Below are 20,271 nucleotides of genomic sequence, written 5' to 3' on the forward strand. Positions count from 1 at the left end.
GCCCCGTGATCTTGGGGGTGTTGGGGAAGAAGGTAGTGAATTACCTACTTTTAACGTAGGTTAGACTCACCAGATAATACCAATTTCCTCGACTGTCCAGGTTTCACCAAATTGACATTTAGGCCTCACTGATTAATCACTTAATAGATTATGTTTTTTTGTGGTTTGTGTGTTTGTTTTGAGAATGCAGAAACATAAACTCTAGAAAAATCATCCTTGGGAAATGAACCTTTTTTTCACAGGAAAAATACCAGGGAACATACTAATCTGTGGTAGCTAGCTCAGTGGATAAAGCATGAGAGTCCTAATCTCATGATTATGGGAAGCATCATATATGGAGAGCTCCATTTCAATGATATCCTTAAACACTGATTTATCTTAGTTTCTATATCTTGGACTCATTAATTTGTTGATTCCAGAAGAGTAAAAATAGTATTTAAGTGCCTAATGCATGAAGCATGTGGAATGAAATACACCTGACCATCTAGTGCTTACACATGGAATGAGATATACCTGACCTCTGGCACTTAGTTCATGGGAAGGACATAGAAGTATCAAGTGCACTCTGAGAGGAAACACTGGAGGACATGAAGTTCTGTAAGACCTAGTCTGTGGCACTCGGGGAAAGCTTTCTGAAGAAGGCCATGCTTGAACTGATACCTGAAGGCTGTCAGAGTTCTGCAGACCAAGCAGAAAGAAATGAGTGTTCCCAGGCCAAGAGAATGGGTTGAAGGAAAAAGAACAGTTCAGGAGCTGCAGGAAAGTCAAAACTCAGTGTGGCAAAGCTCACAGGGGTCATGGAGGGAAGTGGCAGAGGCTGGCCAGGGTCCACCTTCTGAGCCACCTGAAGGATGGTGGACTCTTCTGAAGGCAGAGGACTTTAAAGGTGGGAGCATAGATAAAGAAAGGCTGGTGTTTTAGAGGACACGCTCTGACTCCAGAGTGGGGCATGGATGGACAAGAAACATGGGTGGGGATGGGGAGACTGGTTGGAGTCTGTCACATCCAAATGTGGTTGAGAGATGCTCGTGACCTGAGCCAGACGAGGGCCAGGGATGGTGTTAGAAGGAGCAAACCTACTCCAGAAACTCTTCCATGGTGGAAACCTGAGCACTTGGTGATTGACCAGTTGCAAGGTGAGGAAGAAGAGGAGAGCAGTGGGGGTGCCTCTCGCTGAGACAGGGAGAGGTTTGGAGGAAGTTAACAAACTCAGTTTGGGATGTGCCTCATTTGAAGTCCTGTGAGACCACCGGTTCTAATATCCAGCTGGGAGTGGGACCAATGGGTCTGAGCTCGGTAAACAGGCTGGAGCTACAAATACCACTTTGGGCATCACCTGCAGAAGGAGGTTGTTGAGGTCAAAGAGCAACTGGTGTAGGGTGAGGCGCGATGGACTAGGACAGACGTGTAGAAAATGTGAATGTGTGAAGCAGCAGAGGAGAAGCAGGAAAGCGTGCGGAGTAGTGTTCAGGGAGGTGGAAGAAGGGCCGAAGTTGTAAAGGGTCTCAGCAGCCCGAGAGAGACCCAGGAGAGACCGCCAGGATTACCCCATAGGCAGCTAAAGCTGACAGGGTTCCAGCCCACCAGCAAGGCTAGTTTTTTGGGTACCCTTAAAATGAGGAAATAATACTGAAAGAAGAACATGATATTTCCTAAAAAAAAAAAAAAAAAAAGCATCCTTGGATGAAATCAGCACATTGTTGAACTTTGTTGGACTTACTAATCTTTTTAAGTCCATTCTTGAGAGGAGGATTCTATCTATCATCTGTTCAGAGGTCAGGGTCTCTAAAGTCTTAATCTGGTCATAAGTGAGCAGGTCTCCCTAATGCTCCTGGGAGATCAAGGAAGATAAAGCCTAAGAAGGTCCTCTGGAGTTAGGAGCAAGAAGGTGATTGGAGATGCTGATGGAGGCAGGCCCAGAAGCGTGATGGTGTGGTGTCAAATCACAGTTTGTGAGAGGCGTGTTGAAAGAGTGAAGACCATGAGGCCGACCCGTTTCTTGACTGTGAGGGAGACGAGGGGGAAGCAGGGAAAGAAAAGGGTGCGTGTGCATGCGTTCACATGTGCACACGTGTCATGGGGAAGGTGTGCAATGGAGAGGTGTGCGTGATGGGAGAGATGTGCGATGGGAGAGGTGTGCAATGGGAGGGGGGGTGAAGGAGGTGTGCGATGAGGGAGGTGTGCTGTGGGGGAGGTGTGCGGTGGGGGAGGTGTGCAGTGGGGGAGGTGTGCGGTGGGGGAGGTGTGCGGTGGGGGAGGTGTGCGGTGGGGGAGGTGTGTGGTGGGGGAGGCTTGCTAAGGGAGAGGTGACTTAGACTTGTTCCGTATGGGAAAGAAGTAGAAATAAGCCAATACAGTAAGAGTTACCCTTGGGCTTCCCTTCACTAACGGAAGGAAGGGGCACACCTGAGTTCAGGGCCCAGGGATCCTTATTCAACATCTGAGTCTCTGTTTCCTCTATAAAATAAAGAGCCTCCTAATGCCTGCCATTGTGGGGATCCCAGCTAACAAAAGCGAACACCTCAGGGCAATGCCTGAAACCCAAGAGTCCCTGTGTTTGTTGCCTTGTTGATGTTTGTGCTGTTCGTTGTTTCTGAGTGAATGAGATAACCTGAGGTGGGTGCCGACAGAGGGGAGACGGAGAGCAGGTTAAGGGGGCACGTGTTGGCACTGCAACCTACGTACGGCCATCAGTGGTGTTCACGTCCACTGGTAACGTGAAGGTAACACAGGTTTCTTCTTTCTTCCCCAGTAACACATTGTATTTCGTCTCCACTGACAAGACAGAAGTGGTTCCACCTCTCAACGAGAACAGGCGGTCCTGGTCAGCTTGCAAGCCTCTCTTTCCTGGCCTGGACTACTGCACCTCAGGCACTTACTCCACCGTCACCTCCCTAGAACTGGCCTCCTACCATCCGCTGACCAGGGACACCAGGTCAGAGTCGCTCAGTGTCCCCCCCTGCATCTGCTCCCCTTCCACATTATGGCCACTTGGTGGGGTGAAGGGAAATCTGTGTGTTGTAAGAGGCCTGTGCCACCAGCCTTGGGGGGCTGCACCATCCTTTAATTACTTAAAATAGCGGTCCTCTGTCCAGCACACCTGAAAGGCACTCATATTCCTCCCTAAACTTTGAGTAGGACTGAGTTTCTTCATAGATGAGGTGGGGCGGGTGGGGGTAGAGGCAGCTGGAAGGTAAATCATGAGCCTAAAGGAGGTCCTAGCTCAGAAAATAAACAACCAAGATGATTCTGGCTCACTCCCTCCAGGGAGCTAAAGCCCTTGTACACGTACAATTGTACCAGTGTACTCCTTTGAAATCATCTCTTTATAGATGGTGTCTCCCTTTTCTCCCTTATGCATTAGGGAGTGGAATCAGAACACAGATTCCACTTTGCTCCTAATTCAGTGTCCAGGTTTCTGAGCCTCCACACCCATTAGCTGGATTTCCCCTGGGAGCCCACTGAAGTGTTTGAAGCGCCAGCCGTGCTTGAGGGCTCCTTGTCTTCAACTCTCTCTGCTCCCACTGCTTCTTGTCAGCTTTGCTGACACAACCAGTCAGCTCCTGCTCTGTGTGTCCAAACCCCCTGGGGTCTCCCCCTGCCTTGGGTTCTTGGAGGGATGGAAAGTGATCAGAAAGGTCCTCCTGAGTGAGGGACAAGAGATGACATTAAAATAAGGGCCGTACGTTGGTTGCCATGGAGGAGGAGTTATTTGGGGGCGGTTAACATCATCACCGAAAGCTCTAACATTGTGCACATGCTCTGGGATGTCTTTAGATTTGAACTGGAACTGAAGCCCACGGGAGAAGTTGAGCAGTATTTGGCCAGCGTAACCTACGAACTGCAGAGAGAGGCTGGCGCCCCGGTGGACACACTGACCTTTGTAACTCAGACAGAAGGCAAGTATCTGGAAAGGGCTCCTCAAGCTTTGCCTCGGTCTCAGATCCAGGACTCACAAGGAGCACTGACTAATTTACTGAATTTAACAAATATTTACTGTGGTCAGGCCCTTGTAAGAGCAGAGGCTAGAGCAATGAAAGTGGTGATCAAGTCTCTGTCCGCATACCGTTTACAGCCGACAGCCAAACACGTAACTCTTCAGAATGTCAGACTGGTGCTGGGGAGAAAAATAGTTAAAGGGATCTAGGGAATGTCTAGAGTGACAGGGAAGAGGAGGGGGTGGGGGAAGACAGTGCCATTTGACATGATAAGGGAAAGGGTCACTGGTAAAAGAACGTTAAAAAGGGACTTGAAGGAGATAAGGGTATGAGCCATATAGAAAGTGTTACAGTCTGAGGGGCTCATAGGTGCAAAGGCCCTGAGGCAGGTGTATGGCTGCCAAGTTTGAGGAGAAGGAGGGAAGCCGGTATGACTGAAAAGGAGAGATCAGGGAGGAAAATGGTAGAAAGTGAGGTCACAGAGATGGGGGGAGTACAGGAAGGACGTGCTTGTAGGTCATGGCAAGATATTGGCTTTTACTGTGAGTGAAATAGGAAGTCACTGGAGAGTTTCCATGATTTGATCTATGTTCATAGTGGGGAAAGACGTTACGGGGGACAGGGACATTGCAGTGGGCTGTTGCGGTGATCCAGACCAGAGATATGGGCACTTAGGATTAGAGCAGAAGCAGAAGAGTTCTAATAGTTGGATTCTAGACATATTTTGAAGTTGGGGTTTCTTGGGATTTGCTGACAAGGTGGGTGTTGAAAGTAAGAGAGAAGATGGAATCATGATGAAGTTTTTTGGCCCGAGGAACTAAGAGTGGAATTGCTGTGTACCTAGATACAAAATGACTGGTGGAGAAGTAGCTTTTAGGGGACATGGCAAACTTAGATGCTCACCTTGGAAGGTTTTTTAATGTAGGAAGAGTATGTCGCAAAATTAAATGAGAAAAACAAAACCCACAAGAAATGGGGTACATGCTGGGGGAAAAAAATGGTCATGTAACAACTTTCCAAAGGTATAAAATGGGCAATCCTGTGAATTGAAAACCTAGGAATCTTGTAAGGAGAATTTGGGGAGAGGGGAAGCCAGGACTGGCATGGCTAGGAACCAAGAAGGGTGTCACAGGTAGAGAGTCACATAGAGATGTCCTGTCTGTCTGACATAGAAGGACCTCAAGGCTTTGTTGTTCCCTGACTTTGCCAGGTGTGCCCCATGTCAGATCTTTTCATTCCAGGTCCCAGTGCCTGGAATGCTCTCCCTCCAGAACATGGTATGGCTCAGACCTACTCTTCATTCGGGTCTCTGCCCACACCTTGCTGCATCAGAGAGAACTCTCACCACTACACAGGAAATAGCACCTCTCTATCCCTCTCTTTATTGTCTTCCTAATTTTTACTTTTCTTCATGAAATCTAGTATCATCTGACATAAGTAATATGATTATTGCCTGTGCACCCCCCACTAGAATGTGAGCTCTATGAGGACAAGGACTCCCCAATACCAAGAGCAGTGCCAAGCATACGACAGGCAATCAATAAATATTTGCAGACTGAACAAATGTATAGTTAGGAATTGAAGGTAAACTCCTAAACTGTGTCCTCATTTGAGCACATTGAATGATTACTTAGAATTTCTCTGCCTTTTCGTCTCCTTCCTTCCTAAACATAGCTTCTGAATACACATGTCTTGATTCTCTCATATACCCTTTCTAGGTGCAAAGCTGACCGAGGCTACTATGACGTTCAAATATAACCGGCAGAGGATGACGTTGTCCAGTGAGATCCAAATTCCCGATTTTGACGTTGACCTTGGTACAGTCCTCAGAGTTAGTGATGAATCTACTGTGGAAAAAAAATCTTACAAGCTCACTTTGGACCTTCAGAACAAGAAAATTACTGAGGTTACTCTCACTGGCCGCATGAGGTATGGAAGGCTTGGATGATCTGACCTGAACAGCAGGCCCTTGTAGCTCTTCCTTTTTAGCTGTAAAGCTGACCAAACCAGGGGCACATGGGTGGCTCAGTCAGTTAAGCATCTGCCTTCAACTCAGGTCATGGTCCCAGGGTCCTGGGATCAAGCCCCACGTCGGGCACCCTGATCAGCAGGGAGCCGGCTTCTCCCTCTACCTCTGTCTGCTGCTCCCCCTGCTTATGCTCTCTCTCTCTCTCTCTCTCTCTCTCAAATAAATAAATAAGTCTTTTTAAACCTTTTATTAAAAAGTGATGACCAAACCAGGGGCATCCCCAGTGTGTGGTCCGAGGGGCAGATAGAGCCCTCAATACTCCGACCGTCTGCACATGTCTAGTTGGACCTTCCTACTATTCACTGGGCACTTACTACTCATCAGGCACTGTGCTGGGTTCTCTGAAGGAATCATCTCAGTTCTTATAATAAACTGCAACCTACATATGAGTCTCCATGTTTTATAGATAAGAAAATGGGAGCTCAGAGGGGCTAAATAATTTGGCCAAAGCCAGAGAGGTAGTAAATCGTACAGTGGAATTCAGACAATTTCTGAAAATCATTTCTTTCTCCCACACCTCCTTGGAAAAGTCCCGCATTTGTGCCAAAGTCAGCTTCAGAAGTTAATGAGCTCATTTTCGGAGCCATTCATGTATCTCATTTTTGTCGCCACAGATGACACTTTTGTTTAATCCTATGTATCCCCTTGGAATGGATAGTCATTGATATCAAATCATTTTCTTTTCAATAGCTACAACAAAAGGGAAGAAGGCAAAATCAAAGGTGTTATTTCCGTGCCCCGTCTGCAAGCAGAAGTCAGAAGTGAAATCCTTACCCAGTGGTCTCCCACAAAACTACTCCTCCTAATGGACTCGTCCGCCACAGCTTATGGCTCAACAATTTCCAAGAAGCTGGTCTGGCGTTATGGTATGTACCTCCTCTCCCCATGAGCACTTCCGAGAGCACTGTGGACAGGAGGGTATTTCTGAGAGGCATGGGTTAGGACTGACCTGGTACTACAAATGACGTCTCACATGTGCACTTTCAGACGAAGAGAAGATTGAATTTGAATGGAACACAGGCACCAACGTGGATACCAAAAAAGCAGCTTCTAATTTCCCTGTGGATGTCTCTGATTATCCTAAAAGCTTGCATATGTATGCCAATAGTCTCTTGGATCACAGAGTTCCTCAAACAGACATGACTTTCCGGCACATGGGTTCCAAATTAATAGTTGTAAGTACAAATCAGTCAGCTGATAAATACATGGTTAAAAGAACTAATTACATACTTAACTCTGAGTTAGGTGAAGAAGAGTATCCAAAGATGGATAAGGTATGCTTCCTACCCCCAGGGAATTCCTGGGGAGCAAACAAACATGAATGCATGGTTAGTTACCCAGTTACACAGGCCATATGTGATAAATACCTAATGAATATTACTAAGCTTCAAAGGAAGCTTCAAGACCTTGGCTAGGAGTTTGCCTATGTTATATATTCTTTTTATAAAATCCAGGAAAAGATCAATGATGAACACCCCAAATTCATAATTTTCTGTGATTTCTTTATAACTTTCAATGCATTATTCTGCTTAATGATTGATCTGTCAAATATAGATTATCACCTGATGTTAATTATACTTTGAGGTCCCTCCATACCCTTTGCTCTAAAAGCTTCTTTTATTTTGTAGGCAACAAACACATGGATTCAGAAGGCATCTAATCATCTTCCTTATGTCCAGAATTGGCAAGATCAACTCAGTGGTCTAAAAGAATTGTACCTCCAGAAAATGGGATTGCCTGAGTTCCACATCCCAGAAAACCTCTTCTTGAAAAGGTAGAAAAAAAAAGAAAAAGAAAAAAGAAAAATGAAAAATTTCTTGAACCATGGAAAGTAAATGGAAGGTTTTACTTAGCATAACTTAGACTCTTTTTAAATTTACCTTTTTAAGAGAAATAATTGAAGCATCTTAAGGAGATTAATAACTCTCACATAAGCATGATGGCATTTTTGCTTTATGGGTCATGGGATCTGAATGTGAACACCAATCCAGTCAGAAAGAACCTGAGAAAGTGATTGGGGGATTCTGGTACATTCCCACAAAGAAGTTTTATGCACCGCAGACTGAATTTGAAAGCCATCTAGTTTTCCTCCGTTATAAATGAACTATTATAATAGTCCACTGTATGTGCATAGTATTGAAAAAATTTCAAAGGGCTTTTAGGTATGTAAGGCCAGCTCTGTGAGATGGGTACTATTATCCTCTCTATACAGATAACATCACTGAGATTCAGAGAGGCATAGACACATAGCATCACCACTCCATGGAAGCTAAAACTATAACCCAAGATTACTGCCCCTACACCACACTCTTTTCACACACCCAGTTGTCTCATTTCAGTTTGGCAAATAGGAAGTATCAAGTGTCACGTGTGTGTAAGATGCTACACTAAGTGCAGTGAGGAGCTAGAAACCAGATAAAGTATCATCCTTCCTCCTGGGAAGAACATGTAAGCATTGACAACTGAACAGGTTAATTATGTAAGCAGAATTGCGACATGTTCTTTGAGATAGATTTAAGGGACTCGCTCTTGGAAGGTTTTTGAATTGATTTGAGTCTTTGATGGTTGGAGGTAAAAAGCAGGGTTCTGGACACAGGGAGCAGCATGAGGAAAAGGCAGTGTGGGTTGGGGTATGGGGCACATGTGCCACTGCCTCTGTCAGAGAGCAGGGAACTCTGAGTTGTTGATGTCTGACTGTGGGGATGTTGTCTTTCTTTCATTTTAGTGATGGCCGTGTCAAATACACATTGAACAAGAACAGTATGATAATTGAGATTCCTTTGCCTTTTGGTGGAAAATCCTCGAAAGATCTAAAGATGTTAGAGACTATTCGGACGCCAGACCTCAACTTCAAGTCCGTAGGATTCCACCTGCCATCTCGGGAATTCCAAGTGCCCACTTTTACCATTCCCAAGTTGTATCAACTGCGAGTGCCTCTTCTGGGTGTTCTAGACCTCTCTACAAATATCTACAGCAATTTGTACAACTGGTCTGCCTCCTACACTGGTGGCAACACCAGCACCAACCACTTGAGCCTTCAGGCTCGCTACCACATGAAGGCTGACTCTGTGATTGACTTGCTGTCCTACAGTGTGCAAGGTGAGCCATGGTGGGGTAGAGGGTACACAGGGTGAATTCATTGCACGCTCTGACAGGATAGTCTCCTCTGGGAAGGAAAAGACTTGGGCTTTCTTACAGATATTTCCCTTCTATTTAGAATCCTATTCATTCATTCATTCACTCAACTAATAGAAATATTAATTAAACGTATAATATGTACCAAGCATTCTACTGGGGCAGCAACAGAGTAAGAAGGCAGCTAAACTGATAATGAAAATTTAGCATAGGAGATACTATGAAGGGTATAGTGGAAAAGTACAAGGCACAGAGAAGCACTTGATAAGGGAACCCAACAAGATCTGTGGTGGTCAGGGAAGCCTTTTGCTGTCAGATTTTATGCTTGTGTTATGGATGGAGCAGACTTGCATGACTAACTCAGATTAAGGGGACTTTATTTTTTTTTGAAGGGGGGTACTTTATTACTGAAAGACTTTCAACATAGAAATTGCTACGGAAATTTATTATTTGATTTAACTAACTTTAATTTTTATGTCAGGGTCTGGAGAAACAACCTACGACCGCAGGAATTCATTCACATTATCATGTGATGGGTATCTACGCCACAGATTACTGGATTCAACGATGAAATTCAGTCACGTGGAAAAAATTAGAAATAATCCAGCCTCAAAAAGTTTGCTAACATTTGAAGCTTCTAGTGCCTGGGGACCTCAGATGTCTGCTTCAGTACATTTGGACTCAAAAAAGAAACATCATTTGTATGTCAGGGAAGCCAAGATTGATGGGCAGTTGAGAGTCTCTTCGTTCTATGCTAAAGGCACATATGGCTTGACTTACCAGAGGGATTCTAACACTGGCCAGTTAAGTGGAGAGTCCAACCTGAGGTTTAACTCCTCCTACCTCCAGGGTACCAACCAGATGACAGGAAGTTATGAGGACGGAGTTGTCTCGTTAACCTCCACCTCGGATCTGCAAGATGGCGTCATTAAAAATACTGCTTTCCTAAGATATGAGAACTATGAGCTGACCCTGCAATCAGACACCAATGGGAAGCACGAGGACTTTGCCACTTCTAACAAAGTGGACATGACCTTCTCCAGGCAAAATGCATTGCTACGTTCTGAGTATCAGGCCGATTACAAGTCATTGAGGTTCTTCACCCTGCTTTCTGGATCACTAAATTCCCATGGCCTTGAATTAAATGCTGATATTTTGGGCACGGACAAAATTAACAGTGGTGCTCACAAAGCAACGCTAAGGATTGCCCAGGATGGACTGTCCACCAGTGCAACTACCAACTTGAAGTATAGCCCGCTGGTGCTGCAGAATGAGCTGAACGCGGCGCTTGGCCTCTCCGGGGCATCTATGAAATTAACAGCGAACGGCCGCTTCAGGGAACACAATGCGAAATTCAGTCTGGATGGAAAAGCTGCCCTCACAGAGGTGTCACTGGGAAGTGCTTATCAGGCCACGATCTTGGGCGTCGACAGCAAAAATGTCTTCAATTTCAAAATTAGCCGGGAGGGCCTGAAGCTTTCAAATGACATGATGGGATCTTACGCGGAGATGAAGCTTGACTACACAAACAGCCTGAATATTGCAGGGTTATCGCTGGACTTCTCTTCAAAACTTGACAACATTTACAGCTCTGACAAGTTTTATAAGCAAAATGTTAATGTACAGCTACAGCCCTATTCTCTCGTAACTACTTTAAACAATGACCTGAAATTCAATGCCCTGGATCTGACCAACAGTGGGAAGTTACGGCTAGAACCCCTGAAGCTGAACGTGGGTGGGAACATAAAAGGACTCTACCAAAACAACGAAATAAAACACATCTACACCATTTCTTATGGTGACTTATCAGCAAGTTATAAAACAGACACTGTAGCTAAAGTGCAGGGTACGGAGTTCAGCCATCGGGTCAACACAAACATGGCTGGGCTGGCTTCGACCATCGACATCAGTACAAACTACAACTCAGACTCACTCCACTTCAGCAACGCTGTTCACTCTGCCGTGGCCCCATTTACAATGACCATTGATGCACACACAAATGGCAATGGGAAACTGAGTCTCTGGGGAGAGCACAGTGGGCAGCTGTATAGCAAATTCCTGCTGAAAGCAGAACCTCTGTCCCTGACTTTCTCTCATGATTACAAAGGATCCACAAGCCACCATCTCCCGTTGAAGAGCAGCATCACGACTGCTCTTGATCACAAAGTCAGCGCCCTGCTTACTCCGGCTGAGCAGACCGGCACCTGGAAGCTCAAGACCCGGCTGAATGAAAATGGATACAGCCAGGACTTCGATGCTTACAATAATAAAGACAAAGTTGGTGTGGAGCTTCAAGGACAAGCCCTGGCTGACCTCACCCTGCTAGACTACCCCATTAAAGTGCCATTTTTGTTCAGTGAGCACACCAACATAATTGACGCTTTAGGGTTGAGGGATGCTGTTGACCAGCCCCAAGAATTCCGTGTTGTTGCTTCCGTAAAATATGATAAGAATCAAGATGTCCACACTATCAACCTCCCATTCTTTGAAACCCTGCCAGAATATTTCGAGGAGAAACGAATGGTGATTATAACCGCACTGGAAACCATACAGAGAGAACTGAAACTCATTGATGTTGATCAGTTTGTGAGGAAATACAGAACAGCCTTGGACGAGCTCCCACAACAAGTCAATGGTTATTTGAATGCACTCAATTGGGAGAGACAAATTTCGAGTGCCAAGGAGAAACTAACTGCTCTCGTGGAGAATTATAAAATTACAGAAAATGATCTACAAATCACATTAGACAATACCAAAATCAGCCTTAATGACAAACTGTCTCAACTAAAAACATATGTGATACAATTTGATCAGTATATTAATGATAATTATGACTTAGATGATTTTAAAACTGCTATTGCTAAGATTATTGATCAAATCATTGAAAATCTGAAAATTCTTGATGAACATTATCATATCCATGTAAATTTAGTAAAAACAATCCATGATGTGTGTTTGTTTATTGAAAAGACTGACTTTAGCAGAATTGGAAGTAGTACTGCATTTTGGATTCAAAATGTGGATGCAAAGTACAAAATCAAAATCCAGATACAAGAGAAATTAAAACAGATCAAGACACAGATTGAGAATCTAGACCTCCAGCACCTTGCTGAACAGTTAAAACAGCAGGTCCAGGCTACTGATGTCAGAGTTCTTTTACATTGGTTGAGAACTATAATTCCATTTCAAAGAATACAGGAAATTATTGAGCATGTGAAATACTATATTATAAATCTTATGAAAGATTTTGAAGTAGCTGAGAAAATCAGTGCACTTGGAACCATGTCCCATGAGTTAATTAAGATGTATGAAGTAGACAAACACATCCAGGTTTTAATGGATAAATCAGTACAGTTGGCCCACCAATATAAGTTGACAGAGACTGTTCAGAAGCTAAGCAGTGTCCTACAACAAGTTAAGATAAAAGATCACTATGAGAAATTGGTTACATTTATTGATAATGCTATCAAACAACTTAAAGCATTGTCTTTTAAAAAAATCATTGAACAAGTAAACAGATCCCTTGACTTGTTGGTAAAGAGATTAAGGTCATTTGATTACCACCAGTTTGTAAATGAAACCAATAACAAAATCCATGAGGTGACCCAGAGACTCAATGGTGAAATCCAGGCCCTGGAACTTCCACAGAAAGCTAAAGCACTGACACTGTTTGTAGAAGACATCAAGGCCAAGGTTTCAGTCCATCTGGAACACCTCAAGGGCACCCAAATAAACATATTCTTTGATCAGTTGCAGGAAGCTTTAAGTTCAACATCTTTAATCTACATGAAAGAAAAATTCCGAGAAACCCTAGAAGATACACGAGACCGGTTGTATCAAATGGACATTCAGCAGGAAGTTCAACGGTACCTGTCCCTGATCGGCCAGGCTTACAGCACGCTTGTCACTTTTATTTCTGACTGGTGGAGTCTCGCCGCTAAGAACCTCACTGACTTTGCAGAACAGTACTCTATCCAAGACTGGGCTGAGAACCTGAAAGCCTTGGTAGAACGAGGATTCACTATTCCTGAAATCCAGACCACTTTCGGAACCGTGCCTGCCTTTGAAGTCAGTCTCCGTGCTCTTCAGGAAGCTACGTTTCAGACTCCGGACTTCATAGTCCCCCTGACAGATCTGAAGGTTCCCTCAATTCAGATCAACTTCAAAAGGTTGAAAGATATAGAGGTGCCATCCAAGTTTGCCACGCCAGAATTTACTGTCCTTAATACCTTTCATGTGCCTTCCTTTACAATTGACTTGGTAGAAATAAAAGCAAAGATCATCAGAACTATTGACCAAATGCTGCATGGGGAGCTGCAGTGGCCAGTTCCAGAAGTGGACCTGAGGGACCTGATAGGGGTGGACACTATTCTTGCTAGTATCACTCTGCCAGACTTCCATCTGCCAGAAATCACAATTCCAGAACTCATATTCCCAAATCTCGATTTTAAAGATTATCAAGTTCCTGACCTTCACATACCAGAATTCCAGCTTCCCAGCATCTCACCCACAGTTGAAGTCCCTACTTTTGGCAAGCTTCATGGCCTTTTGAAAATCCAGTCTCCCCTTTTCACATTAGATGCAAATGCTGACATTCAGAATGTAACGATTTCAGGGAACAGGGCAGAGATCGCAGCTTCTGTCACTGCCAAAGGAGAGTCCAAATTAGAAGTTCTCAATTTCGATTTTCAAGCCAACGCACAGCTTTCAGACCCTGAGATTAATCCACTGATTATGAAGCAATCCATGAGGTTCTCCAGCAAGTACCTGAAAACAGAGCACGAGAGTGAAGTGCTGTTTTTTGGAAATAGGATTGAGGGAAAATCAAACACGGTGGCAGGCTTACACACAGAAAAAAATACGCTGGAGCTTAGTCATGGTGTGCTTGTCGGGATAAACAATCAGCTTACTTTGGACAGCAACACAAAATACTTTCACAAATTGAATGTCCCCAAGCTGGACTTTTCTAGCCAGGCTGAGCTGCGTAATGAAATCAAGACCCTGTTGGGATCTGGACATGTAGCATGGAATTCTTCTGGCCTAGGGTCATGGAAATGGGCATGCCACACATTCTCAGATGAAGGGTCCCATGAATCACAAACTGGCTTTACTATGGAAGGACCCAGTGCTTCCTTTGGATTATCTAATAAGATCAATAGCAAACACCTAAGATTAAGCCAAAACTTGGTTTTTGAATCTGGCTTCTTCAACTTTGCTAAATTTGAAATCCAGTCACAGGTTGAATCCCAGCATGTGGGGCGCAGTGTTCTGGCTGCTAAAGGCACAGCACTGCTTGGAGAAAGGAAGGCAGAGATAACTGGCAACCATGATGCTCATTTAAATGGAAAAGTTATTGGAAATTTGAAAAATTCTCTTTTCTTTGCAGCACAGCCATTTGAGATTACTGCATCCACGAACAATGAAGGGAATTTGAAAGTTAGTTTTCCATTAAAATTGATAGGGAAGGTAGACTTCTTGAATAATTACGCATTGTTTTTGAGTCCCAGCACCCAACAAGCAAGTTGGCAAGCAAGTGCCAGGTTCAATCAGTATAAGTACCATCAGAATTTCTCTGCTGGAAACAATGAGAACACCATTGAGGCCCACATAGGAATAAATGGAGAAGCCAACCTGGATTTCCTCAACATTCCTTTGACGATTCCTGAAATGACTCTACCTTACACAACACTCACAACTCCCCAGGTGAAAGATTTCTCCCTTTGGGAAAAAACGGGCTTGAAGGATTTCTTGAAGACAACAAAGCAATCATTTGATTTAAGTGTAAAGGCTCAGTATAAGAAAAACAAAGACAAGCACATCATCCCAATTCCTTTTTATGCAAAAGATTTCCAGGTACTGAGTACCCCAAATGATATTTTCATTCCAGCCATGGGCAATATTACCTATGACTTTTCCTTTAAGTCAGTCCTCATCACGCTGAATACCAATGTTGGACTGTATAACCAGTCAGATATTGTTGCTTATTTCCTAACTTCCTCTTCTTCTGTCACTGATGCTCTGCAGTACAAATTAGAGGGCACCTCAAGTTTGACGAGGAAAAGAGGCTTGAAGCTAGCCACAGCTTTGTCTCTGAGTAATAAATTTATGGAAGGAAATCATGACAGTACTTTTAGTTTGACCAAGAAAAACATGGAGGCATCAGTGACAACATCTGCAGAAGTCCAAATTCCTATTTTGAGAATGAAATTCAAGCAAGAACTTAATGGAAATACCAAGTCGAAGCCTACTGTCTCTTCATCCATTGAATTAATGTATGATCTCAGTTCTACTGCTACAGGAACAATCAACCACAAACTCAACTTAGAGAGCCTCACCTCTTACTTTTACATTGAATCATCTACCAAAGGAGATATCAAGGGCTCAGTACTTTCATTAGAATATTCAGGAACTATTGACAGCGAAGCCAGTACTTACTTGAATTCCAAGAGTACTCGGTCTTCAGTGAAGCTGCAAGGGGCTTCCAAAGTTGATGGTATCTGGAACCTTGAAATAAAAGAAAATTTTGCTGGAGAAGCCACTCTGCAACGCATCTATGCTATCTGGGAACACAACACAAAAAACTGTTTACAGCTAGGAGATTTCATTTTATCATCTGGAGAGCATACAAGCAAAGCCACCCTGGTACTTTCCCCATGGAAAATATCAGCCTTCATTCAGGTCCATGAAAGTCAGCCCCATTCCCTCCTTGAAATCAATTACCTTGGCCAGGAGGTGTCCCTGCATGCTAACCCTGAGAACCAGAAGATCAGCTGGAAAAGTGAGGTCCAGGTTCATTCTCAGTTCTTCCAGAACAACATACAAATTTCCAATGGCCAAGAAGAGGCACGCCTTGACATTGCAAGTTCCTTAAAAGTGTCCCCATGGTTCCTCAAAGATATTGTCCTTCCAGTTTATGATAAGAGCTTATGGGACCTCCTAAAGTTGGATGTCACCACCAGCATTGATACGAAACAGGATCTTCATGCTTCAACTGCCCTTGTGTATACCAAAAACCCCAATGGCTATCATTTCTCTTTCCCTTTGCAAGAATTAGCTGATAAATATATTATCCCCAGACTGAAAATAAGTGATCTAAATTCAAGTTTTGCCATACCTACATTCCAAGTCCCATTTACAGATCTTCAGGTTCCATCCTACACGTTTGATTTCAGTGAAATAAAAATCTATAAGAAGCTAAGCACTTTGCCATTTTCCCTCTATATACCAACACTACCCAAAGTAAAATTCCCCCAAGTTGATGTGTTAACAAAGTATTCTGAACCAGAAGACTCTTCAGTTCCCTTTTTTGAGATAACTATGCCTGCATCTCAGTTAACTGTGTCCCAATTCACCTTTCCAAAAAGTTTTTCAGCTCACAGTGCTGTTGGGTATCTAAATGAGGTGGCCAGAAAAATTGCAGACGTTGAGTTGCCAGCCATTACCATACCTGAGCAGACTATTGAGATACCTACCCTTACGTTCTCTGTACCTGCTGGAATTTTTATTCCCTTCTTTGGAGGACTGACTGCACATTTTGGAGTGGCCTCTCCCATGTATAGTGGTAACTGGAGTGCTGGTTTGAAAAACAAAGGAGAATATGTTGAAACATTCCTGAATGCTACATGCAGTTCAACCATTCAATTCCTGGAATATGATCTAAATGGTAAGTAAGATCCTCTCCTATATGCTCTATATTTGCAATGAGAGTTGTGAATGAATAATTAGATATTTTTGTAAGACTGGAAGCAAAATTACTTCCACAGCAAAATTTTAAAAAGAGAGAAGGAGAAGGGTATACACCCCACATGTAAAAACCATCCTATAGAAAACCTATGGTATTCAAGAGAAATAGATTCCAAGAAAGTGTATTTTTTTTTTCTGTGATGACCTTAGGACTAAAAATGTTTCCTTCTGTTTATCATTGTTAAATATGGACTGCATGTTTCAAACATGTAAAGCATGTAGTTGAGATGGAATTCTTCTGGTTTTCACAATGAAAATGCTTATGTCTTGAAATTCTTAATCTAATGAAATATAGCTTTTCTCCTCTACAGTTGTGGGAACACACAAATTTGAAGATGGCATGTTCATCTGTAGGACGAAAGGAACATTTGCACATCGTGACATCAGTGCAGAATATAAAGAAGATAGCAAATATCAAGGACTTCAGTATGGAACTTTTATGGAAATCTCACCTCTTTTCAAATCACTGTGATATTTTTTTCTTCCCAAATCCGTGCCCCTTTCATGATGGCTCATCTGCTTTTCTACTTTCAGGGACTGGAAAAAAGAGATTCACCTTGACATCACCAGCCCAGCATTCACTGATGTCCATCTGTACCACCAGCTAAGCAAGAACAGCCTCTCCTCCTCTGTGACCTCCCCAGCCATAGGCACTGTAGCCTTGGACTTGGAAGAAAATAACAGTACCTTAAAATGGAACTTGTACTATCGCCCTCGGGTGAGTCCCATCTAATGGGTTACATATCCTGAGAATGGGTAGAGAATTTGGGAAGATCAATTCAATTCATTACAAGTATTCTCTCAAGGCTTTTCCAAAGTACAGGAAAACAAGCAATGAGCAGGCTGAACTTTTTCTCTGAGAAACTACTCTCCAGAATGTACTACCATGATTTTGTTGATTTTAGTTATGATGGGCACATATGACATCCTATTTCCACTATTATTTTATTACTTTGTGGCAAATTTAGAGTGACGAGGGTTATGCCTCATCATCTAAATCATGAGCAAACTCTCCTGAGTACAGTTTTTCCATAGTGGTTTCCAGAGTATCTGAGGCTTCAGAAATTTTTCCCACAATAGAAGCGTTAGCTGAGATATGCCAAATTTCTCTCATGTACTTTACACGTTCTACTGGGGCCAAATCAAAGTTGCCATTAGTAGAAACGAAGAAGCCATAAAGTTCTAGTGCAAGAGTTTGTCATAGGTTTGGAGAATGAATGCCTCCTCATACTAGTATCCTAGAACTCTGCTAGATGGGCTCTGGACTTTTTCCTTTTTGCTACTTCTCCTTTCTCTGAAGTAGTCTTCTCCTGTGTCTTTTTCCACTTTCTCCTCCTCCTCCTCCCCCTCCCCAACACTCTCCCCCCTCTTCTAATCTTCAGTCCTTAAGAAGGCCTTAATGTTAAGCGTTACTGTGTAAATGCCATGCATAATTTTATCTTTCCTGGGTTACATGATAAAGAGGAATTAACAACAGTGAATTTGTTTAACCATAACACAAACACATGAACTGACATATGAAAGATAAATCCCCTTCAGAGTATGAAAGATCCTCTGATCTTTACTTTTAACTGCTAATGAAGTTTTAGTGTAGTATATTATGTATCAGGATAATGGAAAACATGTTCTTTTCATCTTCTTTTTTTTTTTCTTAATTTTAGTCCTCTCTAGATAAAAAACTTGACATATTCAAAACTGAATGGAGGTACCAGGAATCTGGTAAGAACCGTCAGATCAAGGTCAGCTGGGAAGAAGAAGCAGCATCTGAACTACTAAGCTCTCTCAAAGACAATGTGCCCAAGGCCACGAGGGCTCTTTATAACTATGCTAACAAGTACCACCAGGAGCACACAGGACTCGATCTGGGAGATGCTTCTTTAAAACTGAGAAGAAGTCTGCAGAATAGCGCTGAGTGGGCCTATCAAGGTGCCATGAGGCAGATTGATGAGGCAGAAATAGAGCTCCAGAGGATAGCCAGAGACACCACTAGAACCTACCAGCAGTGGAAGGACAAGGCCCAGGATTTGTACCAGAAACTGTCATTGGCTCAGGGAGACCAAGCTGATCTCCAGGGACTCCAGAATGACATGTTTGACAGATTAATAGTAGTTACTCAGAAATACAAAGTCTTCATCAGTCATCAGATTGACTCGTTGGTTGATTTCCTGAAGTCCACCAAATTCCAGCTCCCAGGAAAAGCCGGGACATATACTATAGATGAAGTCTGCACTGTGGTCATGAAGAAAGTAGGGCAGGTGCTGTCCAAGATATATTCAAAAATCCACAGTGGGTCAGAAATACTGTTTTCTTATTTCCAAAACCTGATGGAGAAATCTGAATTAATCAAGGACCTAGAAATTAAAATTCCTTTTGAGTCAAAGAATGTTAAACTAAAAAATTTAATCTCAGAGTTTGGGAGTCTATTGGAATATTTATCAGATAAGCTACAGGATATATTTAATAAACTTCAGTCTCTCAAGACTACAGAGATGCTAAGTGATCTTCAAAACCAGTTACAAGACACTTTCAAAGACATAGAAGAAGTTATTCCATACTTAAAGGGGACAGAATTTACTTATCTCATTGATTATATTCAAGACAAGATCAACATAATTTTCAATGAGTCTATCACATATGTTTCTGAACTCCTGTCCCTTTACCTTGGCAAGTTTAATGAACTTGAATACAGGCTTCAGGAAGCTTCTGAACAGTTACAGCAGTACCGTCAGTACATAAAGGATCTTCACAAAGAATCTGTTGATCCAAGTGTGTTCAGCTGGACAACGAGGTTTTATGAACTTGAAGAAAAGATCATCTGCTTCCTCGAGAACCTAGTGGGTGTCCTTAAGGACTTGCACTCCACTTACATTGTCAGCACTGCTATGTTGTCTTCCGAAGTCTCGAATCATGTTGAGCAGTGGCAGAAAGATATCCAGGAGTACCTTAGCATCCTTACCGATGCAGATGGAAAAGGGAAAGAGAAGATTGCAGAGCTTTCTACCAGGGCTCAGGAAAAAATTAAAAGCTGGGCCACTGCAATGAAGGAAATCATTTCTGATTACCATCAGCAGTTCAGATATAAACTACAAGATTTTTCAGAACAACTCTCTGATTATAATGAAAAATTCATTACTGAGTCCAAAAGATTGATTGACCTGTTCATTCAAAAATACCACATGTTTCTAACATATATCACTGAATTACTGAAAGAGATACAATTGACCACAGTCAATAACATGATCCCCTACATCATGGTTTCTCCAGGAGAATTTACTATCACCTTCTAATTGTTTATAGCAATTAATTAATTGTTTCAATTAAACTTTCATATAGTAGGGGGAAATTCAAGCTGTACTTATTGATATAACCACACACTGAGCCAACCTTATGGCAAGCAGCTCACTATAAACAGAAGCCCATATGAAC

General features: G+C 42.9%; 1 protein-coding gene across 1 annotated transcript in view; it reads left to right on the forward strand.

Annotated features, from left to right (window-relative positions):
- The window catches only part of APOB (apolipoprotein B), a 37,409-nt gene extending 17,155 nt beyond the window's left edge, over positions 1–20,254 (forward strand). Inside the window, exons 19-29 of the mRNA XM_032353203.1 lie at positions 2,753–2,935; positions 3,778–3,899; positions 5,657–5,867; positions 6,658–6,833; positions 6,955–7,142; positions 7,596–7,741; positions 8,693–9,066; positions 9,584–16,765; positions 17,157–17,271; positions 17,380–17,563; positions 18,507–20,254. Coding sequence (XP_032209094.1) covers positions 2,753–2,935; positions 3,778–3,899; positions 5,657–5,867; positions 6,658–6,833; positions 6,955–7,142; positions 7,596–7,741; positions 8,693–9,066; positions 9,584–16,765; positions 17,157–17,271; positions 17,380–17,563; positions 18,507–20,132 — 10,507 coding nt within the window. The 3' untranslated portion in view covers positions 20,133–20,254. The remainder of the gene's footprint in view (positions 1–2,752; positions 2,936–3,777; positions 3,900–5,656; positions 5,868–6,657; positions 6,834–6,954; positions 7,143–7,595; positions 7,742–8,692; positions 9,067–9,583; positions 16,766–17,156; positions 17,272–17,379; positions 17,564–18,506) is intronic.
- Positions 20,255–20,271: the final 17 nt, after the last annotated feature.

Source organism: Mustela erminea, chromosome 7 (genome assembly GCF_009829155.1).
Source record: "Mustela erminea isolate mMusErm1 chromosome 7, mMusErm1.Pri, whole genome shotgun sequence".
Taxonomy (NCBI): domain Eukaryota; kingdom Metazoa; phylum Chordata; class Mammalia; order Carnivora; family Mustelidae; genus Mustela; species Mustela erminea.